Raw genomic sequence first — 27,313 nt, forward strand, 5'->3', positions numbered from 1 at the left:
AGCTCCCATCTGGACAAAATAAAGAGACCCCAGGGACTTCCCGAGACTCAGAGTCCAGCCCCCCAGCTCCTATCTGGCCAGCACTGTCATCTGGACCAGTGCTCCCATCTGGCCCAGAGCTTCCATCTGGACCAGAAAGAGGCTCCCTAAATCTGTCAACTCTCTCTGGACCAAGTACACTGATAAGACCAAGAACGATCACAAGAGGAGATGGGCAGACGTCAAGGCAGAAGTACATACAACAAAATAAAGAGCAATACAGCATCACCAGAACCTAGCCCTTCTGCAACAGCTAGACCTGAACATCACAGAATTGAAGAAGAAGAAAACAACCTTATAAGTAACATCATGAAGAGGCTAGAGCCTTATATAGAAGAAATCAAAAATAAAGCAGAGGAACAGACAAACAAAAAATGGGAAGAATGCTATAAAAAACTAGAGGAAAGGACAATTAAAGTAGAATAAAACAATAAATCCTTGAATGAAAATCATGAAAAAGCAAGGGAGACAATCCAAGACCTGAAGAGGGAAATAGAAAAAATGAAGAAGACACTAGCAGAAGGAATGTTGGAAATAGAAAATCTGAGTAAACAAACAGGAACTTCAGAGGCAAGTATAACCAACAGAATGCAAGAGATGGAAGAGAGGATCTCTGGTGTTGATGATAGGGTAGAAGAAATAGATTCATCAGTCAAAGAAAACACTAAAACCAACAAAGTCATGACCCAAAATATCCAAGAAATTTGGGACACCATGAAAAGACCAAACCTACGAATAATAGGGATAGAGGAAGGAGAAGAATACCAACTCAAAGGCACAGAAAATATATTTAACAAGATCATAGAAGAAAACTTTCCCAACTTAAAGAAGGAAATGCCTATGAAGATACAAGAAGCCTATAGAACACCAAACAGACTAGACCCCCAAAAAAAGTCCCCTCGCCACATAATAATTAAACAACTAAATGTACAGAATAAAGAAAGAATATTAAGGGCAGCAAAGGAAAAAGGCCAAGTGACTTATAAAGGCAAATCCATCAGAATAACACCCGATTTCTCAATGGAGACTTTGAAAGCCAGAAGGACCTGGGCAGATATAATGCAGACACTAAGAGACCATGGATGCCAGCCTAGACTAATATACCCAGCAAAACTTTCAAGCATCATAGATGGAGTGAACAAGACCTTCCAAGACAAAACCAGATTTAAACAATACTTATCCACAAACCCAGCCCTACAGAAAGCACTAGAAGGAAAATTCCAACCTAAGGAAGGCAGATACACCCACGAAAACACAGGCAATAGATAACACCACAGCAGTAAACCCCAAAGAAGAGAACTACACACACACTACCACCAAAAAATAAAGTAACAACAGACACGAACAATCACTGGTCATTAATATCCCTTAATATCAAAGGACTTAATTCACCTATAAAAAGACACAGACTAACAGAATGGATACAAAAACAGGACCTATCTTTCTGCTGAATACAAGAAACACACCTCAAATTCAAAGACAGACACCTCCTAAAAATAAAAGACTGGGAAAAGACTTTCCAATCAAATGGTCTTAAGAAGCAAGCTGGTGTTGCCATCCTAATATCCAGCAAAATAGACTTCAAACTAAAATCAATCAAAAGAGATGATGAAGGACATTATATACTCATCGCAGGAAAGATCCAGCAAGATGAAGTCTCAATTCTGAACATTTATGCCCCAAACAAAAGGGCACCCACATATGTAAAAGAAACATTACTACAGCTTAAATCACATAAAAAAACACCACACATTAATAGTGGGAGACTTCAACACCCCACTATCACCTCTGGACAGATCGGTCAAATTGAAACTTAACAGATACATAATGGACTTAAATGATGTTATGGCTCAAATGGACATAATTGATATCTACAGAACATTCCACCCAAACAAAAAAGAATATACTTTCTTCTCAGCACCCCATGGAACCTTCTCTAAAATTGACCACATACTTGGCCACAAAGCAAATCTCAACAGATACAAAACAATTGGAATAACCTCCTGTGTTCTATCAGACCACCATGGTTTAAAGTTAGATTTCAACAACAGAAAAAACTACAGAAATCCTACAATCTCATGGAAACTGAATAACGCTCAACCAAGTCACCAATGGGTTAAGGAAGAAATAAAGAAAGAAATTAAAGACTTCCTAGAGATCAATGAAAATGAATAAAACATACCCAAACTTATGGGAAACTATGAAAGCAGTGCTAAGAGGGAAATTCATAGCACTGAAGGCCCACATAAAGAAGCTGGAGAAATCTCACGCTAGTGACTTGACAGCACACCTGAAAGCCCTTGAACTGTAGAAGTTTCCTGGTGGAGTTTTTAAGAGTCATTTATGTATACAATTGTATCATCTGCCAATAAAGATACTTTTGACTTCTTCCTTTCCTATTTTTTTGTCTACTTGATCTTCAGTTGCCTTATTGCTGGATCTAAGATCTCAAGTACTATAATGGAATAGGTATAGAGAGAGTGAAAATCCTTGTCTTGTTACTGATTTTAGTGGAAATGCCTTGAGTTTCTCTCCATTTAGGTTGATGTTGGCTGTGAGCTTGCTGTAATTGCCTTTGTTATGTTGAGGTATGTTCCTTGTATCCTTAATCACTCCAGGACTTTTATCATGAAAAGTTGTCGGATTTTGTCAGAGGACTTTAAAATGCATCTAATGAAATGATCATGTGGTCTTTGTCTTTCAGTCTATTTATGTGGTGGATTACATTTATCAATTTACATATATCAAACCATCTCTGCATCTCTGGGATGAAGCCTATTTGATTATGATGGATGATCTTTTTGATGTATTCTTGGATTCAGTTTATAACCACTATTTTACTGAGAATTTTTGCATCTATGTTCAAAATGGCTATTGGTCTGTAATTCTCTTTCATTGTTGGGTTTTTGTGTAGTTTAGGTATCAATGGGAACTGTGTAAAAGAGCTGTGTAACCTTGTAAAAGAGCTGAAAAGGCCACCCAGAAATTTTTTTACCAATGAATTTGGTACAGTCATCCACATTCTAGAATGAAAAAGGCTAGGATGGTAAGCAGCCTGTCTAGTGGTTACAAAATTCCTAATGGGACCAGATTCTTCCACATCCTGACCTTCAACCTTTCTTTTAGGTTCAGACTGTTGCTCTTAGCAGCCCCATATGGAAATCACCTTACCTCATGCTTTCATATCAACACCATGTACAGTTGTATCTGAGGTCTAGTTCACATACTTCCTCATGTGAACCTTTGCTCTCCAGCCAATGCTAGTGGTCTGATATTCATTATTGTGTGACAAAGCCATCTCAGTCACTTCAGCCTCTCTCAGTGATTCCTATTTCACTCTCTGGTGCTTTGTGACACACATCCCTCCAGTGTGAAACATCCTATACAACCATATGTACCCACAATCAAAGTTAATGTCCAACTCACCTGTAGAGATCTGGAATCAACTTTTCATCAAAACGAGTGCACAGGTTGTTGAGGACTTGCTCATGCTGTCCATACAAGCGGATGTAGTTGGAGACTGGGAAGGGCTCCTTTGAAAAGCATGTGATGGCCTCCACCAACTTATACTTGTTAATGTACAGTCGGAAGTATGTGCCATCTTTCACATTACCTGTTATTATTTCTGAACCCTGGGTGAGAATGAGAAATGAATCAGGAAAACAGTATCCAAAACATTTCTGAACTTTGGGAATTTTATTTTACCATTTTTTAATGTTTTCACATATAATAGACAAGTTCTATCTTGTGCAATAACAGCTATTGACCATACACAAAGACAATGATACATCAGAAATGATATTTTTCATGACAAAATGTTTCTCAGCACATTTTAAGTTGTCATTACATTGTTCTTGCCTTTACTAATTAGTTGCTAAGTGACAACCTACTCTATAGCTCAATATCTCACCCAGTAAAGGAACTGGGTCCCTATACGATGATGCATTTGAAGTGTCACATTTCACAGAACCATTTTGAAAACAACATCTTGGTCAAAGTGATCATGAGGAATTCTAGTTGTTTTAAATAATACTTAAACAAATAAAAGATGAAAACCTGGCAAGTAGGCTTGGGAAGGAGGGTGGGCAATGACAGCCAGGCCTTTGATAATGCAGTTCCCAGGAGCACACACCCCACACAGTCTGTGAATGACCTTTCTCATGCCACAACATATACCGTATATAGTCTGTGGATGACCTTTCAGTTGGTAAGTTGTTCAAGGTGTGGATTTTGCCCCTTAGAAACTGATAAAACTGCGATATGAACCAGATAATGAGGAAGGTTCTGTTATAATCCCATGTCATGACTACTTTTTTTAATTTCAGCCATGATGGCTACTAAGTCCTCACTGGAGCTCTGTTCCCTGTTGACCTCAACAGACAAACACAGGCTGTGTTGAGGGAGGCTGAACTTTTATTTTGCCCCAAGACTCTGAATTTAGTTCACTATGACACCAATAACACTTTTCTGAGTGCATATAGAGTTAAGCCTGGATAATTTCTGGATAGGTATCACATACCTAAGTTAAATCAACACCAGATAAACCATTTAAATAGTCCAATAACCCCTAAGGAAATATAATCAGTCATTAAAAGTCTCCCAACCAAAAATAGCCCTGGACCTGATGGTTTCACTGCAGAATTCTACCAGATCTTCAAAGAAGACTTAATACCAATACTCTCTAAATTGTTCCACACAATAGAAGCAGAAGGTATATTACCAAACTCCTTCTATGAGGCTACAATTACCCTGATTCCTAAACCAAACAAAGATGCAACAAAGAAAGAGAACTACAGACTGATCTCCCTCATGAACATTGATGCAAAAATACTCAATAATATTCTGGCAAACAGACTCCAAGAACACATCAAAACAATTATCCACCATGATCAAGTAGGCTTCATCCCAGGGATACAAGGGTGGTTCAACATAGGAAAGTCCGTCAATATAATACACCATATGAACAAAGTCAAAGAAAAAAAACCACATGATCATCCCACTAGATGCGGAAAAAGCATTTGACAAAACCCAACACCCCTTCATGATAAAGGTCTTGGAACAATCAGGAATACAGGGAACATACCTAAACATAATAAAGGCAATCTACAACAAGCCAACAGCCAACATCATATTAAATGGAGAGAAACTCAAAGCAATACCACTAAAATCAGGAACAAGGCAAGGCTGTCCCCTCTCCCCCTACTTATTCAATATAGTACTTGAAGTTCTAGCCAGAGCTATAAGACAACATAAAGAGATTAAGGGGATACAAATTGGAAAGGAAGAAGTCAAGCTCTCCCTATTTGCAGATGACATGTTAGTATACATGAGTGACCCCAAAAATTCAACCAAGGAACTGATACAGCTAATAAAAACCTTCAGCAACATTGCAGGATACAAGATCAACTCAAAAAAAATCAGTAGACAAACAGGCCAAAAAGGAAATCAGAGATACATCACCATTTACAATAGCCACAAATGATAGAAAATACCTTGGGGTTCACTCTGAACTTAAATGTGGCATTTAGAAAGCTACAGCAAATTCAACTTGTCTTAATCCCAAACATTTACCTTAGTCCTGAATCCACATCAGGGCTTTATCTAAACAGGGACACACAGTGTGATTGTTAACTTACCAGGATCTGGAACCACCTAGGATACAAGCCTCCAGGCACACCTGTCTCCTAGGACTTGACAATTATCCCAATTGTTTTCAGGGGGCCCTAAAGATGCCGTCACCTCCAGATAGCAGGAAGCAATTTTAAGAAAATGATGCCCACATTCCCAAGAGGTAGGGTAGATGGTTTTTGGTCATTCAATGGGTTATGAATATTTGTCATTGTTTAGGGAGATTGGTTATAAGTTGTTATGGGTAATGGTCAGGAGAAAAGGTGAACAAAAGAGATAAGATTCAGAGTTCTTGTTTTGAAAAGAAAAAAGGGGGATATAGAAATGATAGGATAAAGGGAAGATTATTGAATCTACTCTGAAAAGAAAAAGAGGGATATAAAAATAGGATAAAAAGGTAGATTACTGAATCTACTTTTAAACCAAAAAAGCAACTACTAGTTTTAAATATTTTTACATTGATATGATTTTTTTGTATGTTGATACAAATTTAAGGTTACTTTTGTTAGAACATTCTGTACATACATTTTTACTCTTGTTCAAGGTATTGTATCTATACAGCTCGTTTAACAATGTAATGCAAATTTCTAGTACTTGAGAGTTATTACAAACTATTTAGGATAATAAAGGAATGCAGGTTAGTAGTTAGTCACCTATTACAATCAAATTTGTAGTCACGTTAGGTATGTTTTCAAGATCAAACAGATATATTTTAGGTAGACAGGTGGTCTTTAAATACTTCAGAGATCTATAGAATTTGGAATTTAATATGTTTTAATGACAATGAGGCATGCCAGCTCCTGGCAGCACCAATATACGTCAGAGAAGATGATGGGCATCAAAGAAACTCCATGTGGAGTTTACTTTCTTTATGGCAATAGTTAGCCAATGGGCAAGAAAGTGCCCTTGCCTCAACTGCTGACAGTATGCTGTCCAAATTGGACAAGCAGGACACAAAAGAAAAGACTGCTGAACTTTGCCAAGACAAGGTAGGACAGTCCTTCGAAATTCCTGTTTCACTGAAAAGTCTGTCAGCTATTCTAGGCCTGTAAGCCATATATGGATGGTGCAACATTGCAGAGGAACTATGGGTGACTGTCCAGACAGCCAGCTGTTTCCATCATTTCTCATGCTTTTTGGAAGTTGCTTGCATGCACTTAGGTAATATTTTCTTCTTAGGTCTCTGATGGAGTTGATAACTAGATAGCTATAGTTCATTTTCCTTGTTAGCAAATTCAGGAAAGAAACTTATAATAGAAATGTAAAGTGTATAAGGTTGAGAGACAGCAAAAGATAGTTCTGGGTTGGTAATGCAAATTGGAATAGAAGGTGAATTAGGTACAACCCTTTGGACTCACCAAGATAGGATCTATAATGGAGTATTTTCTCTGAATTTTTCAAATGTTAATGGACTAGACATTGTTGATATAATTATTGCTTATATATATTTGTTTATAGTTATTATATTTATTGTATATAGTTTTTCTATGTTAGTTATATATAACCTTCTTTTTATTTTAGACAAAAAGGGGGAAATGTTGTAATATTTTGTTTGTGTTCTGACAAATAAAGCTTGCCCAAAGATCAGAGGGTGGAGCTAGCCACCAGTTAGCCACAGTTGTCTGGAGATCTGTACAGATAGGAGACAGGAAGTGATATAGCTGGGCAGAGAGAGGAAGTAATAAGGCAAGGAGGAGACAGGAGCTCTGCCCTTTTTGGTCTGAGGAGTCAGAGAGGTAAGAGGTGGCCATGGCTTGCTTCTTTGCTTCTCTGATATTTCACCTTTTACCCTGATATCTGACTCCAGGTTTTATTATTAAGACCAATTAGGATCATGATACAGGATCATTTATATAAGGTTAGCCTCTGGGCATCCCTCTGAGGAATCATTTTGATTAGATTATTGAGGTGCTAAGACCCACCCTAAAAGTAGGCTACCCCTGTGCTTGGGTCCTGGAATACCCAGAAAGGAGAAAGTGAACTGAATAAGAGCATTGATTGTTCTCTACTTCCTGACTGGGGACACAACGTCTGCCTACGTTCCTGCCAGAATGACTCCTTTGCCATGATAGGTTATACCTTTGAACTTTGGACCAAAATAAGTTCTTTTTCCCTTAAGTTACTTTCATTTTATCACAGCATCAGGAAAAGAAACTAAACCACAAGGTTGAACTTCATAACAAAACTGAGGCAACTGGTGGGCATTGTGGGATCACATGGCACAGACCTGGGAAGGAGACTCTAGGCCAACTCCAATACAATGACAGACTGGATATTTAGGGGAGGGGCATGACAGCAGCTACAGCATTAGAAAGAAGCTGGCCAATGATGCTTCAAAGAGGAGGCTGGTGGTCTAGTACATTCATGGTAAGAAAATATGTCCATAGCACATTTTCTATTTTGAAAATGTATCACAAGGAGCAGCAGCATCTCACATTTTTGGTACCATCATTAAAATTAAAAGTGTGTGTGTGTGTGTGTGTGTGTGTGTGTGTGTGTGTGTGTGTGTGTTTAACATTGCTTTACACTGTGTGAATATATGTCATATATGTCACTGTGGTTGGTTTAATAAAGAAGATGACTGGCCAGTAGCTGGACAGGATAAGGTTAGGTGGGAAACCAGACTAAGGACACTGGGAAGAAGAAAGGCGTAGTCAGAAGAGTTGCTAGCCAGACATGGAGAAGAAATAGGAGGTGCAAGATGAAAGAGAGGTAATGCCATGTGGCAAAATGTAGGTTAAAATAAATGGGCCAACTTAAGTTCTAAGAGTTAGCTAGTAACAAGTTTGAGCTGTTGGCTGAGCACTTCAGGAGGAAGCTGGAAAACTACAAGCAAGTGAGTGCTGAGTGAGAAGTCATTCCTCAGTAGGAGCAGTGCCGGCCATATTCCTAGTAAAGCTGCTTGGGGGTTCCAGACGGCTCCCCTCCAGAGTTCTGGTGTAATGTTGGCTGCCAGCTTTTCTCTGGGCTCACTGGAGAGCAGGGGCAGCAATCCCACAAGGCCTGAGTTGCTGCTGCCTCCTCCTGAATGTTTCTTTATGCTGAGTGATGGAGAAAAGGGGACCCAGACACCAAAGAGACTAAACTTCATGAGCCACCCAGATTGGCAATGAGAAGGTGGCTTTGCAAGGAGCTTCACTCACTACCACACATCCAGTTATTGAGGTCTCCTTTGTGTTCTGGGATCTACATCCTAGGCTGGGCACTTCCAGGTTGGGGACATGGTGAGTTACTACAGCAGATGTGACTAACTGCTAAGAAACCTGGTGGCTTGCTGGCCAGGAGCCAGCCAGAGTCTGAGCAGGATACACTGTCCAATGACAAGCTATCGCATGAGGGTGGTAGCCTTAAGATTGCTTCCAGTGACATGTTTTGCTTTATTTTTTAACGACTGAATCTCCATGGTATCAGCCCAAAGTTAAGCACACCGTGCTATAGAGAGACAGGGCTTGAAAAGGCTGTTCAGTAAACAGCCACTCTAGAGAAAGGGACAGGGAGGAGGTCTTGCTGGTGATGGATCTTAGCTATGGAAGGCAAGTTGTGTCAATTTTAATGAGCTTTGGCACTGTCTCAGGATGGCTAGGGGTGGGGTGGAACAGTCTGGAAGCTTGGAGTGCATTGAAATATTGCACATCAATATTAAAAGGAATTCACATACAAACTGGCTTCTGAGTCACAAATTACCCTTGTCATGCTGGCCATTCCTACTGACACTCACTGCCCTGACTTTTTCCCCCTGATTACATAGGTTAGAACATCAATTCAGAATTCACAATAAATAGAAGTCATGGGATCAATCAGCCTCAGTGTTTGAGAAACCAAGTCCCTAGCTCCCATGGCAAACACATGATTTAAAATTTAATAGTATCCAAGGCAGGATTTGTTGTGACAAATTTCTTTACTTTGTGGCATACAAGCCAACCAAGCATGTGGGCCAGATCTGTAAATCAGCCCATTCTGGAGGCGTCTCTAGTCTTTTCATCTTTGCTTGGTGGTTATTGTGTGAAGAGCTCATGGATTGCTGAAGTGACTTCTAGCTTCACTATTCTACTCATTGAGAACTAGAAATGTCTAAGATTGGTCTGTCCCCCTTTTGTCTAAATAAGAAAGTTCTAACTTAATACAAGACTATATACAAAGAGATGGTTATCAAATATTGTCCAGGAGTAATGAGGGATAATGACCTAGATAAGTTGGAATTACAAGTGTAAACAATATCAAGCAAAAAACACACAGTAAAATCCAGGGAAGTCTAGGGCATGGGTAGGTGGCATGTTACAAAGATCCTTCCAAAAGGTGTCCTATCCTAAAGAACCTGAGTCTAATACTTAATATATTCTATCTAAGATATTATATATGTATATATACTAAGTTGTAACTATAACTGCTAATCTCCAACCTCACCAAAGACCTGAGAAGGAATATAATAATACCTGAGAAATGGGAGAAGGACGCAAGCAACTTTTGGGAGTCTTGCAAGAGTAGTCAGAGACAGCTAGCAGCCTGGACAGTCACCTAATGTTTCTCAGCATCGTTGGTGCATTCAAATTGGCTACAGGCCTAGAGTATCTGACAGGCCATTTTCAGAAGCAGGAATTCTGAAAGACCATCTTACCCTGTCTTGGCAAAGTATAGTGGTCGCTTTCCTTGTGTCCCGCTTGTCTAGAAAGGACAGCATTTGTACTGTCAGCAGTTGAGGCAAGGGCAGTTCTTTGCCCAGTAGGCCATTTTGTGCCAAGAAGACAAACTTCCAAATGGAAATGTCTTAGAAGCCCAACATTCTCTTGGGATCAAATTGGTGCTGCCAGGAGCAATTGTGTCTCACGTCAACAGAATTCTAAGTTATTTAAATGCCATGTTCTCTAGGTCCATGAAGTGTTTGAAGATTACCTGTCCATCTGACCTATGTATTTATAAATCTGGATAACCTAACTAACATAATTATAGAGATGACAAGCATAGGTGACAATAACTCTAAGTCTTATCTACCTAAACAACCTAAGGACTAAGCTTCCTATAAATAAGGCAAACAGTCTGTAAGCAAATGTACAGTAAAAGGACAATGACTTTAAATTGTGACAATACATAAAATATCTTTAACAGAGGTAGGAATGTATAGTGCAATATGCAATATGATAATAATCCTAAATATATTTCAGTATACAGAATATCTTAAAAAGAAGTAGAACATACATACAGTATGACAGATATAAATTTACATTTGTATCAATATACAAATATTTTAAATAAGAGTAAAAATATGTGTACAATATAACAAACATAGTTCTGTATTTGTATCAATATACAAATTATCTTAAATAGGAATGTAAAAAGTTTATATTTGTATCAACATATAAGAATTTATAACAGTGCAAAGGCTGCTAAATTACTAAATTTGTTTACTAATGTATATGATAGTCTACCATAATATCTTATACCTATCCATCCCATTTCTTCTTTTTCCTTTTTTTTTTTTTTGAGACATATTTTCTTTCCTTAAGGAGAGTACTGAGTTTAACAGTTTCTTCCACCCCCAACCCTAGAACTATTATCCATAACCCTGAGAAATATGAAACCTTAGGGATAAGGGGCCCAACATTTTCTAGCTCTTGTACGGATTAGGTGCATGTTGTTTAGCTCTGGTGACAAAAGAAGACAGCCTCTGAGCACCTTACACACCAGACCCCTGAGAGAAGGTGCAGTCTGCGCGATGGTCCTTGACTGCACTCTCCATCCTCAGGAGACTGAGGTGGGAGATTGCAAGTTGGAGGCCAACCCTTAAGCTAGACAGTAAGACACTGTCTAAAAACAACAAGCAGACCCCACCCCCAGTGGGAGAGGCCAAAGAAAGTTAAAAGAAAAAGAAGAAAATATATAATCTGTCTTATTCCCTAGAAGAAGCAAGTTTCATTATTATATAGAAGCAGGAATTAAAAGAATTTGCACCATTAACTGTCCACCTGTTTTGCTCCAAGCAGTATAAATGATCAGTAATAATTTGCTCTGGATGAATGATCAATAATAACTCCAGGAATGAAGACAAGTGGCTTATTCAAAGCCCATGAGAAGCAAATGGAGGAGCTGGGACTTGGGTTCCTAAATGCCAAGAGGCCAGGGGCCAATGACTAGTGACATTTTGAATGCTCCCTTTCCTAATAGCTTTGAAGGGTTTTTCTCGTATATTTTACTTATACCTGATTGACCAGAACCCACCACACGGCTAGCCCTCCCTTCAAGAAAATCTGAGAAATACCTTTACGTTAAGTTGGTCATGTCAGTAACCTTCAAAAATATTCAGAATATGGGAAAGAAGGCTCTACCCCAGTGAGGAAGAAGCACATGTGACACACAAGAAAAGGAGTCACCATTTGATGGGAACCCAGCCTGGGACCATCTGTCAGAGGAGCTTCCTTGAGGAAGTCTTCAATTGATCAGCTGATGAGAAGCCCCACCCACAGCTCCCACCTCTCCCTGGTGGCCTTTCTGTGTAATTCATGGAGGGAAGGAGAACAGTTGGGCCTGGTGACCATTCCTGGTCCAAAGAATCTGAGTGTTCCAGTGTCCCAAAGACAGATGACTATAGCCTGATGGTATGTCAAAACCTAGCAATGGTGGCTTACTGATCTTCAGTAGGTAAATGGATAAACTATGATCCACTTAGACAATGAGATATCATTCAGCACTTAAAGAAACATGGTGTACAGCCTGAAAAGACATTGAAGGAACTTAAATATATATTACCAGCTGAAATAAGACAATCTGCAAGGCCACAAGCTGTGGTCCCAATTATATGACGTGATGGTTAACCCTGAAAGTCAGTTTGATGGGATTTAGAATCCACACAGAAATAAAACTCTGAGCATGTCTGTGAGGGAGCTTCTAGATTAGGTTAGCCAAGATGGGAAGACACACCCTAAATATGGGTGGCAGCATTCCATGGGCTGGGGCCTTGTACAGTATACAAAGAAGAAAGCCAACCGAGTGTGAACATCTCTTCTCTGCTTTCTCACTGTGCAATGTGATTCCTGCCTTCCCTGTCCTGAGGACTGTATCCTCAAACTGTGGGTCCAAATAAAGCCTTCCTTCCATAAGCTATTTATTGGTGGATATTTGGTCACAGTAATAAGAGTAGCTGATACATGTGACAACTCTGGAGACAATAAAGAAAGGACACAGAGGGGGTTTTAGTAGGATTCTGTATGACACTGTGATGGTGGATGCACTGTCAAGAACCCTCTAGAATGTACAGCACCTAGAGTGGATCCTAATGAAAGCTATGGGATCTGCTGGTAACAATGTGTTGATGAAGGCCCACCAGTTCTGACAACCAGGTCACTTTGGTGTGGAATGTAGAGGGTTGGGGCAGGTGAATAAGTCATGAAGGATGGGGAACAAGAAGGAGTATCCAGGAAATCACTCTAACTTTTTCTTGAGTTTATTATAAAATTAAAACTACTTTTTAAAAGCCTGTTGAAGAAAACATCTTAAAGCACCACTAAACTTGATTATCTCATGATCTTTGGGTGTTAGAGATGGGGGGAAGCTCAGCTGGGAACCTGGGGTCTCCTAGGCATCCAGTCAAGATCTTGGCTGGGGCTACAGTCATCTGAAGGCTTGAATGGCACTGGAAGACCCACTTCTAAGCAGGTAACCCATACGACTGGTGCAGTCATCCTCAATTCTTTTCCTTACCAAAGGGCTGCCTGGGAAACCTTTCATGATGGCAGCTGATTATCTACAAAGGGACAAGGTAGACATTATAGAATCTTCGTTATGCTGATATACTTTTAGAAACCACACACTATCATCTCCACAATATCCGGCAGGCTACACCAGTCAGCTCAGCTCGTTTTGGGAATGGACCACATGATGGTATGAGGGCAAAGACTCTTTGGTGGTCTTTTTAAATGTTGACATGTACAGTGGGAGTATGATGTATGAACCAATGACTCTGAGTAAAAATTTTTATTTTCCCAAAAAATCAAATACTATGACCAGAAGTAAAGTAAAACTCAAGACCAATACTTACAAAATCAGGCTGTGACCTTTGAACATCCAAGGGACTTGGAATGGCAGGTTTGGCAATATGCAGATAATGATAAGACCCAGGAAGAATGCCTCCTAGAGGAAATGGCAGGTATCCACATCAGAAATGACCTGTTGGTTTATATTTCATCAAAGAAGGAAGAGAGATGCCTACAATGTGTCTGCTCATGAAACTCCAGCTAAAGTATGGCCAATTAGCAAGGAAGGCCCTGGGGTGGTTGAACTTTATTTAATCAATTCAATATGATGAACTAGTACACCCTATAATTTAGCCACCCATGCAAGGTGTGCAAAGATGCACCCCGTTGATTTCTTAGAATTCCCTGTACTTTAACCACTACTAACTAACCAGACCAAGAGCTCCAGAATGTTCCCATGGTGATCCTGTTTCCCATAGAGCTCCAGAATGTTCCCATGGCGATCCTGTTTCCCATACTCCCCCAAATAACCAAAACATTAAAAACCATATTTTATATGGAAAATTAACAAAGTTCATTGCTTAATGCTTTAGAAAATCATTTATAAAGTCCTTAACATTTTGGAGATAATACTGAGTCTGACCAAGCTCTAGTCTTTAAGGCTCCTCCATTTTCTTACCTGCCTGATGTCATTCCCTAAGCTCTGACCCAGAGAAGAGGAGCAGGACCTCCCTGAGGCAGCTCCTCAGAGAGAGAAAGGCAGTGACGGAATGCGGGCTTTGGTCTCCTTGGCCTGCTGTTCCATTTACTAGATCAGGTTTTATAAATACAGTCAGGGCTTATGTATGTCTACTTTGCAGGTTAGTCTGTGAACCTCTCAGAACTGAACAACAAATTCTGTAAGTATGTGAGGTTTTCTGGTGGAAAGGTCCACAAACATTTAAAAACACAGTTTTAAAATATCTCTTCTCTCTGTCTTTTTCTCTCAACATAAAAAACCAACAACCTGTCTTCCACTTCCACAGTGCAGCCTGAGGTGACCTGTGAAAATGATTCACTCCTCTCTTGACACTGAAAACCCTATAAGATCAGGCAGACCAAGAGGTTCATATCTTCACATTCACTTTAGAACACCCATGAAAGTACCCAGGCCACCAGAGGTATGCAAATCCTAAAAGCCACCAAGTATCTGAAGGATGTCATTGTGAAGGAGCAATGTACTCCAATCTGGCAGTACAATGGTGAGAGTGGGTAGATGTACTCAAACTGAATAGTAAGGCTGGACAAAGGGTTGATGGTCCCCAAAGAGAGATGAAATCCTGCTTTGCATGCTTAAAGCCACAGAGAGTAATGCTTAACTTAAAGGATTGGATGAGATTCTCTAGTCATTGACCATATCCAAGTCAACAAGAACATAACCAACCTAAGACATGCCTTTGAACTTGTAGAGCTCATGGTTGTATTAACCTACCCATAAGCTCCCCTGTCACATGGAGACGATCACCATTCAAAAGGAACAAATTGTTTCTAAGCAGGAAGAGGAGGTTGTAGTGGGTAGCCATTCCAGCCTTGGCCTGGAAGTTCCAACCCCCATTGAGGCTTCGGTAATGGTCATGCCTACAAGGTGGGGCTGAGAGAGGATGCTGAAGACCCAGGATCAAGAGGAGAGGCCTCTCTTGGTTCCAGGACCCTGGACACTGGAGGTGGACCGAGCAGAGTTCTCCAGAGAACACCGCCGGACTGCGCCACCCCTTTCCCAGACCCTGCAACCCATCCCTTTATTTGTAAGCTACCCCACAAAATAAACCTCCCTTTTAACTACGTGGAGTGGCCTTAATAATTTCACCAATAATGGCACCCAACAGGTTGGCAAGAGTTTCCACCTAAAACCTGAGAAAAAAGATTCTAAAATGGAGCTAAAAACAGCTTCCTAGTTGTCTCTCTCAAGTTAGTGGCTGCTTGCCTGTTTGAGCTACTATGACAGGTTCCTGGCTTGTGCGTCTGACCAGCAGTATGGTGGGTATAAGGCGTTTGCAAATGGCACATTATGCTGCATGGTGGATTTAGCCTTTGCTAGTTAAAAAAAAAAAGTTTCTGGGCTATGCTCTGCTTTGATAGAACTGCTTCTGATAGTTGATGGTACACATGGCTCCAGACCCAGAGCTGGCAGTAAACTGCACCACCTCCATGTTGGGAAGCTGAGGTGGGCAGAGCCAGCAGCCACAGTGACATTTCAGTCTTACAAAGATGGATATTACACAGAGAATCTGGTTTATGTTGTCTTTGGGATTTTTAACTGCAGAAAAATATTTGATCGTAAAAGCTGTTGAGTTAAACAAATATGTAAATATTAAAGGTACCTTGACTTCAAAATTTGGATATAAGGATATGTTGCTTTGGAAAAGAGTCTCTGCTTTTGTTTCCACAGAAAGCCAGAGGCTGTAGATTTGTTCCAGATTAAGATACATTAGGTTTGACCAGCCAAGACACCCTTAAAGGTCTCTGATGACACCATGGCCCAGATGATCCAACATCCAAAACAGTTTCAAGGCAACTGGCTCAAAAGATATACCCTCACGGACTAGTCCATAATCCTAAAATTTTCTTTGTGTCCCCATAAGATACAGCGCCCCCCTCCAGCAGGAAGTAGTAAGAGAAACTACACCCAAATTCCCATATATGTCAAGCTGGCTTTGGAGATGGAATTGGCTTACTCCTTATCTAAACCCAGGAATATTGCTAAAAGAAAAGGTTAAGAGATTCTTGTGTCCCAAGTCAGATGAGCCCTCTGGTGTGGGACAGAGAAAAACCAATATTTTTACTTAAATTGGGTTGATTATGAATGCGATCTCTTTCTAAAGAAGAAAAGGGGATATGATATAGATATAATAGGATGAAAGGGTAGATTAATGAACTTAGTTTTAAAGAACAACAACTTGTTTAAAATGTTTTACATTGGTATAGATTTTAGTCTATTGATAGAAACTTAGTTAATTTTGTTATACTGTGTGTATATTTCTACTCTTGTTTAAGGTATTATATTTGTACAGCTCATTTAAAATTGTAATGGATAATTAAAAATAGATGAATAATTAGTCATCTATGATAATCATACTCATAGCCATGTTAGTTAAGTCTTCTAGGTATACATAGATATATTTCAGATAAATAGCTAATATTCAAATACTTCAAATACCTACAGAATATGGCATTTAAAATACTTTTAAAATTTTAGACTTTCTGGACAATGAGACATATCTGCTCCTGGAAGCACCAATTTACTTCAGAGAGGAGGATGGGCATTGAAGACACTTCATATGGAGTTTATCTTCACCTTGGCAAAAATAGCCAAGAAACGTTCTTGCCTGGACTGTTTGATCAACTGGACACAGACCAATGACTAACACCCTACACAAATTCCTCAAGCAGTTAACTGTAGTATGAATCTTAAAGAGTCTTATTAATAAAATCAAACCCGAGGCCAGTTATTGGGGTGAATGCTGGAAGATCAGAGAAGCAGAACAAGCCACGGCTATCTCACCTTGCTAGTTCCTCAGGTGATCCTGTTTCCTCAGGCTGGAAGCTTCTGAGTCCTCATCCCAATGGTTCTCAGCTGAACTGTGTTGCTCCAAAGCCTGAATGCTTTACCAACCAAATGCTTAACTAACTACATGCTTTTCTTTTTTTAGTTCCTGATCCTCACGCCTTATATACCTTTTTCTTTCTGCCCCCACTCCCTGGGATTAAAGGCATGGGTCACCATGCTTAGCTGTTTCTAAAGTGGCCTTGAACTCAGAGATCTGGCTAGCTCTGCCTCCCAAGTGCTGGGATTAAAGGTGTGTACCACCACCACCCAACTTCTGCTACAGCTTGCTCTGACCCATTTTCTAGCCACCATTTCTGGCTCTGTTCTAGTGGCTGTCTGTTCTCTGACCCCAGATATATTTATTTCGGGGAACACACAATATTTCAGGGAACACAATACCCACCACAGTTAACTCTCTGAATGAACTTCTAATCTCAGATTTTCAATACAGCACTCAAGGGTCAGCTAGCTAACTTTATTGTTTAGGTCCCAAATAATAATTAATCAATTAACCAAGTCCAGAGAGAAATAGTTTTATGTCCAGCTACTGTGGGGAAAGGCTCACAATTAGCCAGGGCTACAGAGGATGGTCTGGCCTCACAGCCTTGAATAAGGAGTTACAAGTTCCCTTCCTTGTGATCTGGGGTTACAAGCAGGACAAAAAATAATTTTTAGGTTTGGTATGCTTTCAATGCCACTGCCTTAGAAAGTGCCACACACCATGTTCCCACCTGTGCATTGCCATGGTAAATGGTTCTGCTTCTTATCATTTGCTCAAGGAATGTGCTATGACCCTCAAATGTAGTTTTTTTGTTGCTTTTCATTGGGATGATATATAAGGGGAGGCAGAACAAAGAAAAGAGGTAGAAGACGAGAACTTGAGAGAAATAAAAAGCATGATCATCAGTTTTTATTTCTTCAGATAAATAAAAATTATTCCTAGTCCTGCTACTCTTAAGGCATTCCATTTGCAACCCTGGGTGCAATCCTGGTAGGTGATCTCTTAGGTTGCAATACCAAAGGGGAGAAAAAAACACTCTACCTCTAGGACAGTCCACTAAAGATCAAGGAGCTATATTTAAGAGAAACATGACTGGCTGCTCTGATCAGTAGCCTCATCAAATGAGAGAAAAGGGGTCTTCCACATACCTTGGATCTTAGCTCCCTTGTACATGGGGATGAGCCGGTCAAGGTCAGCTGGTGGTTCAGTCACAGGCTCCAGGGTTGGGTCAAAGAGACTGAGCATAGCTGCTGCCAGCTGAAAGCCTATTTCTTTTGAACTGAAGTTGCTATGAGTCCATTCATTTGAGTAATATCGGTTAGAGAATTTAGTGAGGGAGCCAGCAGCTCTGATGGCTATATCATTGGTGTGGAAGGTGGTGTCAATCACAAGTCGACCATCATAGACAAGGCATGCATCATTAAAGGCTTTAAATGTTTCATAATCCACATTTTTCTTGTAGAAGCTGAAGAATACCTACAAAGTGAAAAAAAAAATCACACCACTAATGTATATGGTGGTTTGAGTGAGGATGGCCCCCACAGGCTCATATGTCTGATGGAACTGTTAGGGAAGGATTAGGAGGTGTGACCTTGTTGGAGGAGGTATGTCTCTAGGGGTGGGATTTGAAAAGTCCTTAATATTCCTAATTATCTCTCCCTCTTTGCTCCCTGCTTGTAGATCAGATGTAAGCTCTCACCTACTGCTCCAGCACCATGCCTGCCTGCCTGCCTGCTGTTATAGACTCTTACTTTCTTAAACTGTGAACAAGCCCCAGTTAAATGTTGCCTTTTATAAGCTACCTTGGTCATGATGTATCTTCACAGTAATAGAAGAGTAATTAAGATAATCTGTTATTCCTTTTTGTGTTCCTTGCTGGGGATCGTGAAGATCGAATCTTCAGAGGGTTCCCCTCATGAGTTTTAAAATCTAACAATATTAACAAAATTTAATCACATTTTATTTATTTATTGTATGTGTAGGTATGCTTGAGTATGTGCATTCTATAGCTTGCATATGGAGGTCAGAGGTCAGCTTGTAGGAGTCAGTTTGCTCATCTACAATGTGAGTTCTGGGAATCAAACATGGGTCATTAGCCTTGGTGGCAGACACCTCTACTCTCTAAGCCATCTTGTCAGGCTGTAAGCTGAGTGATGTCATTGAAGGATGTCCTAGAGAGTAAGAGCCATGCATGCTATGTCTACCAGGATGGTTCTTGCCCTGTTGCTTCCTGCCCTGGGCCAGCAGGCAATGGCATGGCTAGGAACCACAGGGACGTTCATTTCTCTGAGTCGCTCTCTAACTTTGAGCCTTTGTCTTCCCACACACCTTTCGTTCTCTCCTTTTCTTTCTTCACTTAGGTAAACTAGACTTCTACCTAAATAAAAATATAGACCTGGCAGTGGTAGCATATACCTTTAACCCCAGCACTTGGGAGGCAGAGGGAGACAGATCTCTGTGACTTGGAGGCCAGCCTGGTCTACAGAGCTAGTTCTAGGACAGCCAAAGCTACACAAAGAAACCTTGTCTCAAAAACTAACAAGCAAAAAGTGGAGAAAGATATTTGACAAATTCAAATTATACCTAAAAATAGTGTCCTTGACTTCTTAAACCTTTGACATTTTTCAAAATTCTCCACAAAAGTTCTTCTACCTGTTAGTTTCTGTGGTGGTTTGAATGTCATTGGCCCCCACAAGCTCATAGGGAGTGGCACTATAGGAGATAGGCTTTGTTGTGATAGGTGTGGCCTTGTGACCATGGGGGCAGACTTGAGGTCTCTTTTGCTCAAGATAATGCCCAGTGTTTTAGTCAATTTCCTGTTGCCTTCTGATCAAGAAGTAGCCAGCACCATGTCTGCCTGCATGCTGCAATGCTCCTGGCCATGATGATAATGGACTGAGCCTCTGAAACTGTAAGCTGCCACCTCAATTAAATGTTTTCTTTATCAGAGTTGCTGTGGTCATGGTGTCTCTTTGCAGCAATAGAAACTCTTAACTAAGACAGTTTCTTTTTCTAAATGTTGTTAGTTTTTGTTAAGCAACTCATTGAACGAAGATTGCTATTTTATTTTATTTTTTTTCGTTTTTAGCTCTGAAGTGTATCTGTGGTACTGTCATCCACACTGCTCTAGAGCATTCATAACTTTCATTCACACTGCTCTAGAGCATTCATAACTGTCATTCACACTGCTCTAGAGCATTCATAACTGTTACCCATACTGCTCTAGAGCATTCATAACTGTTATCCACACTGCTCTAGAACATTCATAACTGTTATCCACACTGCTCTAGAGCATTCATAACTGTCATGCACACTGCTCTAGAGCATTCATAACTGTTGCCCACACTGCTCTAGAGCATTCATAACTGTTGCCCACACTGCTCTAGAGCATTCATAACTGTTGCCCACACTGCTCTAGAGCATTCATAACTGTCATCCACACTGCTCTAGAGCATTCATAACTGTTGCCCACACTGCTCTAGAGCATTCATAACTGTCATGCACACTGCTCTAGAGCATTCATAACTGTTGCCCACACTGCTCTAGAGCATTCATAACTGTCATCCACACTGCTCTAGAACATTCATAACTTTGTCTGCTGTTGTATTTTCATGGTAATGGTTCCACATTGAGAAGTGAATCAGCAAATCTAGCAGGGACTTGATAAACCTCATTCATCTGAGTTCTCAGAGAGATATTTACCTGCTAGATACTTGCCAAGGCCACAGGGGTCTTATGTTGAAACACATCAAATATGGAGGTTACCATGTAATTGAACAGATGGGTACCAATAAACAGGGAAGACTTTCTTGAGAGCTACTAGCTGGGGTTTAGATTGGCTGCAGGCCCCACACCTGCCAGGAACCCTAGAGGCATGGCTATAAGGGAGAAATAGAAAACCTTTGATGTAGGGTAAAACACCAATTTCTGTTTATTTGTTTTTTCAAATCTATATTTATTTATTTTTGTGTATATGTGTGTGAGCATGTGTGTGGAGGTCAGCCTCAGAAGTTATCTACTTGTAGACATCCACCATTTTGAGATGGGGCCTTTGACTGACCTAGAATTCACAGAGTAGGCGAGGCCCAGCTAGCCAGTGGTCCACCTAACTCTACCTTCCTTCCAGGTCTAGTGTTACCATATCCACTGTTGGTTTGTTCTTTTCTCCAGTTTCAAGGAAGTTCTGCTCCTGGGAGGGTAGCACAATGCCTTGAGACTGGCTCTTCCACCAGTGATAACTATAAACTCGAGTCAAAACAGAAGGACTGCCACAAAGGTCCTGACTACTGTTTAAAGTCAGGGAGATTGTGTACGACCATAAAACACTGAAGCAATGACCAGCAGCACGGGGCTAATTTTCCATATTTGGAAGCTTTTAAACGAGGGCTAAATGCAGTTTGTGTTCTAATAAAAGAAAGAATTGGTAAATTTTGAAGTAATATCAACAGATTTTTTTGGTTGTAAGAACAAAGAGAAAGTTCTATAAAAACAAATAAGCATAGTTTTAAAGCTTCAGGAAACATGGTACATAACTGGGGGCATAATTAAGGCCTAACGGAAGAATGGGGCCAGATAATGGCCAAGAATTTGCTAAAATTTAGTGAAAGCCATGGATTTATAGACTCAAGAAACTTGGTGAACCACAGGTAAGATAAAAATCTAAAACACAATAAGCACAAATCAACTGCATCAAACTTCAGGACATCAAGGACAAAGAGAAAATCCTGAAGCCATACAAAGGAAACAATGCATTAGATCCAAAGGGGAACAGTGTCTTCGATGTTGACTAACTTTTAAATCAAAATGCGACAATACAAAAACATCTAAGAGACAGATTCAAAGTTGGAGAGGGACCTGTGAGCCCCAAATTCTTTAAAATTTTTCCTTTCTTTTTACATACCAACCCGTTCCCCCTCCCTCCCCTTCTCCCACTCCCCCCACCAGCCACCCCCACCCCACTCCCATCCCATCCTCATAGAGGGTAAGGCCTCCCTTGGTTAGTCAACACAGGCTGGCATAGCAAATTGGGGCCAGACCTAGCCATGCCCCCCTGCATCAAGGTTGAGTAAGGCATGGCACCATAGGGAATGGGCTCTAAAAAGCCAGTTCACGAACCTGGGATAAGTCCTGGTTCCACTGCCAGGGAACCCACAAACACATCAAGCCACACATCTGTTACCCACATTAAGAGGGCCTAGTGTGGTCCCATGCAGGGTGAGCCCCAAATTCTATATCAAGTAAAAACATTCCTTAGGAATGAAGGCAAAATAAGCATGTTTTCCAATAGGGGAAAACTTAAAGTATCTTCTGCCATCAGATTGACCATGCACAAAGCACTACAGAAGTTGCTTAGGTGAGGAGAATGGTGCATTTTCAGAAACAAGGAGCCACAAACATGAGAAAAACATCTGGATATACATAAATACATACAAGAGGCTTGGGGAGGGGAGATAACTCAGTTGGTTGAGCGCTTGCCTAGAATATAAAGACCCCTGAGCTTTGTTCTAAGCACTGCAAAACCAAGAATGGAGGCTCAGGCCTTTAATCCTAGTACTTGAGAGGTGGAGGCGGAAAGGTCAGGAGTTCAAGGTCATTCTCAGCTACACAGAGAAATGGAGGCCAGACTGAGTTATATAAGGCTCTTTCTCAGCCAGGCATGGTGGCGCACGCCTTTAATCCCAGCACTCATGAGGCAGAGGCAGGTGGATCTCTGTGAGTTCAAGGCTAGCCTGGTGAGTTTCAGGACAGCCAGGGCTGTTAGACAGAGAAACCCTGTCTCAAAAACCCAAAAAGAAAAAGGAAAATGACTCTCTTTCCTTTCCCCCCTCTCTCTCCCTCTCTTATCCTCCCCTCCTACACACACACACACACACACACACACACACACACACACACACACACATGTATATGCATTGTGGTAGAGTGGCACTCTTAGGAAGTGTGGCCTTGTTAGAGTAAGTTTGTTCTTGTAGGAAAAAGTGTGTCACTGAGGAGGCAGGCTTTGAGGTCTCATATATGCTCAAGCCATGTCCAGTGAGACAGACCACTTCCTGTTGCCTGCACAGGGTGTAGAACTCTCAGCTCCTTCTCTAGTACCACGTCTGCCTGCATGCTGCCATGTCCCACCATGATGATAATGGACTGAACCTCTGAACTGTGAGCTACCCAATTAAATGTTACAAGAGTTGCTGTGGTCATAGTGTCTCTCCATGCAAGCATATAAATATTTGTTTAAAACAAAAATTCTAACATGGTCTTGTTTTATTTCCAGTGTGCATAGATGTAATATACAGACTGAATATAATAAAATAGATGTCTAGTATATAGTATACAGACTGAATATAATAAAATAGATGTCTAGTATATAGGAAGAAGGTTCTGTATTGTTGCAAGTTTTTTAAAATATATTTTATAAAATGGTGCAATACTAACTGAATTGAGGTGAAAGAGTGCTTATACATTCATAGATAAATCATTTAAAAAATGAATAAGATGTAGCTCAAAAGCCATTTGAATAGAATATTCAAAAATAATAACCCAAGAGGAAACAGACAAGGTAGAAAAGAAGTACAGGGAACATGGGGGTGATTAGCAGACAGAAAATAAAATGGCAGGCCTAATTACATTAAATATTAATGGCTAACTACTTTAATTAAAATGCAGAGACAGAAAGGGTAACAAAGCATGTGATAGCCAGAATTCAAAGATAGTTACTAAGGTCCCCCACCTATCCCTCTGAGTACTAGGATGAACTATGACTATGATGAAGTGATATTATTTGACTTTAAGAAAGAGAGATCACGCTCAGTAAGTCTGACTTAATCAAGTGATCTTCTAAAAGCAGCCAGGTTTTTCCTGTAGAAGATTCAAAGTGTAGTGATTTTGACTTTAAGGTTTTGAATATTGATTCTCTATTCCAAGTCTTATAAAGAAAGGGGTCATGTGATTAGGAATGAAGATGGCCTCTAGGTGCTGAGAATGAACTCTGAGAATGAACTCTGAGAATGTTGTTTTTGGCTGCTATATTTGTTAGGCAGTCATAAGATACTTATACAATATTTTTAGTGATACTTAGAAAAGATATGCTTTAGATACAAAGACAAAATTAAGCAAATTCGAAGACATACAATGCTAGTAATAAATCAAGAAGGATAAAATGGTCATATTAATATAAATAAGGTGGATCTGAAGATAAGGAATACAATCAAGAAATACAGCAGTATGTTTCATAATGATAAGGCCACAACTCACAAGGTAGATATCAAAATTATAACTGTTCATGGGCTTAACAGCAGAGTAAATAAAGGAAAAGAAAGTTTGATATAATTAAAGAGAAAAATAGAAAGTCATAAGATAATGAGAGATTTTAATATATTGCTCCCAGCAATTATTGTATTTATACCTGAAGCATTGGTGAAATATCAGTAAAGAAAATCCAGCAGCAATATCAACCACACAGAACTAATTATTATTTACAGAAACATTGTGTTCAATTGTTATGAATATTTATTCTTTGTATGTAGACAAAATTCTAGATTTACTTAGACATAAAACACATCCCAATAATTCTTAAAGGATTGGGTTATAGTAAACAACAGCATTGAATCGGAAATCAATAAAAATACGGTATGTAGGAAACCTTGAAATATGTGGAAACCAAATGATACACTGTCCTGGGTCAATGAAGAATAATAAGGTAGGCAGACAATATTTTGACCAAAGTGCTAGTAAAAAAAAAAAATCATATTAAAATTTTGAGAGGCAGCTAAAACACTGAGGAAAACTTAGGGCTTAAAAAAACACTGTCAATGACTTAAGACTGTTCCTTACAAAATCAGGAAAGAGAAGGACAAGTAGATCCAATACAAACAGAAGGGAGAGAATCATCCTTGAGATCAAAACCAGGGGAAGAGAAAAGAGCTGTCTTTACTGAGAAGTAAGCTTTGATTTTTATCTTTGAAAAAACATCAATAAAATCGACAGGTCTCCATTTTAGACTGAGAGAGACAGAGAGGTAGGATGAGACAGAGGCAGGGGACTGAACACAATTCATCAGTGTCAGAAATAAACGAGGGGGGAGACTTCCAGATAAGATGGCTGGTGAAGCAGAATCAGAATTTTTTTTTAAAGTCTCTATTCTGAGGAGAGGAACCAAGGGTGGGCCTTGGAAATCCACAAAGGAAGTGTAAGTGTACTTGGAAAAGGCAGAAAAACAGTAACAATAAAGTGGGGTACAGAGGGTAACCATAATGTAACCCGCTGCTATGGGGAGATGCAAGAGAGGCCCAGTGGAAGATAGCCTGGTCTCAGGAAAGGCTCACAGCCACTCCAACCTCAAACCAGCCACTGGTTTGGAAAAACAGCAATCTTTCTGGTACATGTGCCAGTTAGTAGGTCAAGTCTCGCTTTATAACATTGTATGAGTCGGTGTGGTGAACACTATCTTGAAAGATAAACTGTTGTAAACTGAGCTACCCAGGGGTCTGGTAGAGGACAACTGTGCATCAGGGAATCTTTATTTTGCTGCCACAGTCCCTGGGTGAGGGAGGCTCAGAGAGGCAGCTGTGGACAGCAGGACCTTGACTAGATGAAGGCAGGAGGTTCTTCTCAGACTGAGAAGTGCACAGGAGAGACACCTCACCCTCAGTGGCCAAGAATAGATTAAATTAACTGAGAATACCCTGCAGTTTGATAGCTCTGGGACTGAAACTCTATATCAAACTCTGCAGCCACCTATCTGGCATTCACTGTTCCAGAGACTGAGGACACTAAACCTCCCAAGGGTACTTGATTCTCACAGCTGTGTGCTTCCATCAGACTGATTAAAAACCAAAAGGTCTTGAAACTATAAAGATGGGTCCCATGTCTATACTGATCTCAGTGATATGGTTGGTTTTTATAGTCTCAGTACACTTGGATACATCTACCTGGATAAAAAATTAGTCACCCCATGGGTTACAATTTGGGGAGTGTGGAGATGGAAAGCAAAAGAACTCACCTAGCCCAAAGACTGAAAAGCTAAACGTGGCTAAGAATGTGTTGACAATCTGTATAGACAGCTCTCAAAGAAATAAAAATTACCAATAAATACTTGAAAATGTGTTCAACATCTTTAGGCAACAGGGAAATGCAAAGTAAAACTGCTTTTGAGATGCTATCTCACTCCAGTAAGAATGGCTTCCATCAAGAAAATCAATGACAACATTTTGTTTTCACTGAGTTCCAAGGATCTGCCCATCTCAATGTGCCCAGCATTGTGATTACAAGCATGCAACACTACACTCATTCATTTACACATGTGCTGGGGATCCAAACTCAGGCCTTTATGCTTACATGGCAAATATTTTACTAACCAAGCCATCTCCCCAGCCTAATGCCACAAATTTTGACCAACTTAAATGAAACAAATACATTATTTAAATAATATAATCTGCCAAAATTGACATAAAAGAAATGGAAAATCCAAGTAGCCTTATATCTGGTTGAGAAATTGAATTTGTTATCAAAACCTTTCCTATACTATATGTTCCATACCCAGATAGTTTCATTGGCTCATTTTATCAACATTTAAAGAAGTAACGCCAACCTCACACCAACCTTTTAAGACAATGCAGAAGGAATGAACATCACCTAAATCATTTCACAAGGTGAGCAGAGCTCAAATATCTAAACCTTACAGTGGTAACAAAATGATAGACCAACATCTTTCAAAATAATCCTAAAACATACCAACAAATAAAATCAAGCCAATCTCCTGAGGTTCCCTAGGAAGACTTTACAGTCTTCTAGGGTCATGGTTGGGGGTACAAATTTGAGGTTGAAACAGTTTCACTTTCCCCCATCTTAGATGAGCATACTGTGTAAGTGTAGACAATATAAATTTCAAAATAAGATTTTTTTCTTTCTTACCACTAGTTTCTTAAGCAACAAAACAAAGTCTGAGACCTATTTGGCATTCCATAAATACCTGTGGAGTGAATACATGAATGAATGCAATAAATAACAGATTGGACAATTTCTAAGGCTCCCAGGCTTCACTGTGCCCAAGACATACCCTCCACTGAAGGGGTGAGTGTTATCTGAACAGGGTTCTTG

General features: G+C 40.0%; 1 protein-coding gene across 1 annotated transcript in view; it reads right to left on the minus strand.

The window, feature by feature from the left end:
• The window catches only part of Cfap61 (cilia and flagella associated protein 61), a 295,900-nt gene that overhangs the window by 54,194 nt on the left and 214,393 nt on the right, over window positions 1–27,313 (minus strand). Inside the window, exons 23-25 of the mRNA XM_036186271.1 lie at window positions 18,367–18,694; window positions 13,697–13,788; window positions 3,466–3,671 (exon numbers count right to left, since the gene is read on the minus strand). Of these exons, the coding sequence (XP_036042164.1) occupies window positions 3,466–3,671; window positions 13,697–13,788; window positions 18,367–18,694 (626 nt within the window). The remainder of the gene's footprint in view (window positions 1–3,465; window positions 3,672–13,696; window positions 13,789–18,366; window positions 18,695–27,313) is intronic.

The sequence above is a fragment of the Onychomys torridus genome, chromosome 4 (assembly GCF_903995425.1).
Source record: "Onychomys torridus chromosome 4, mOncTor1.1, whole genome shotgun sequence".
In the NCBI taxonomy this organism is placed as follows: Eukaryota; Metazoa; Chordata; class Mammalia; order Rodentia; family Cricetidae; genus Onychomys; species Onychomys torridus.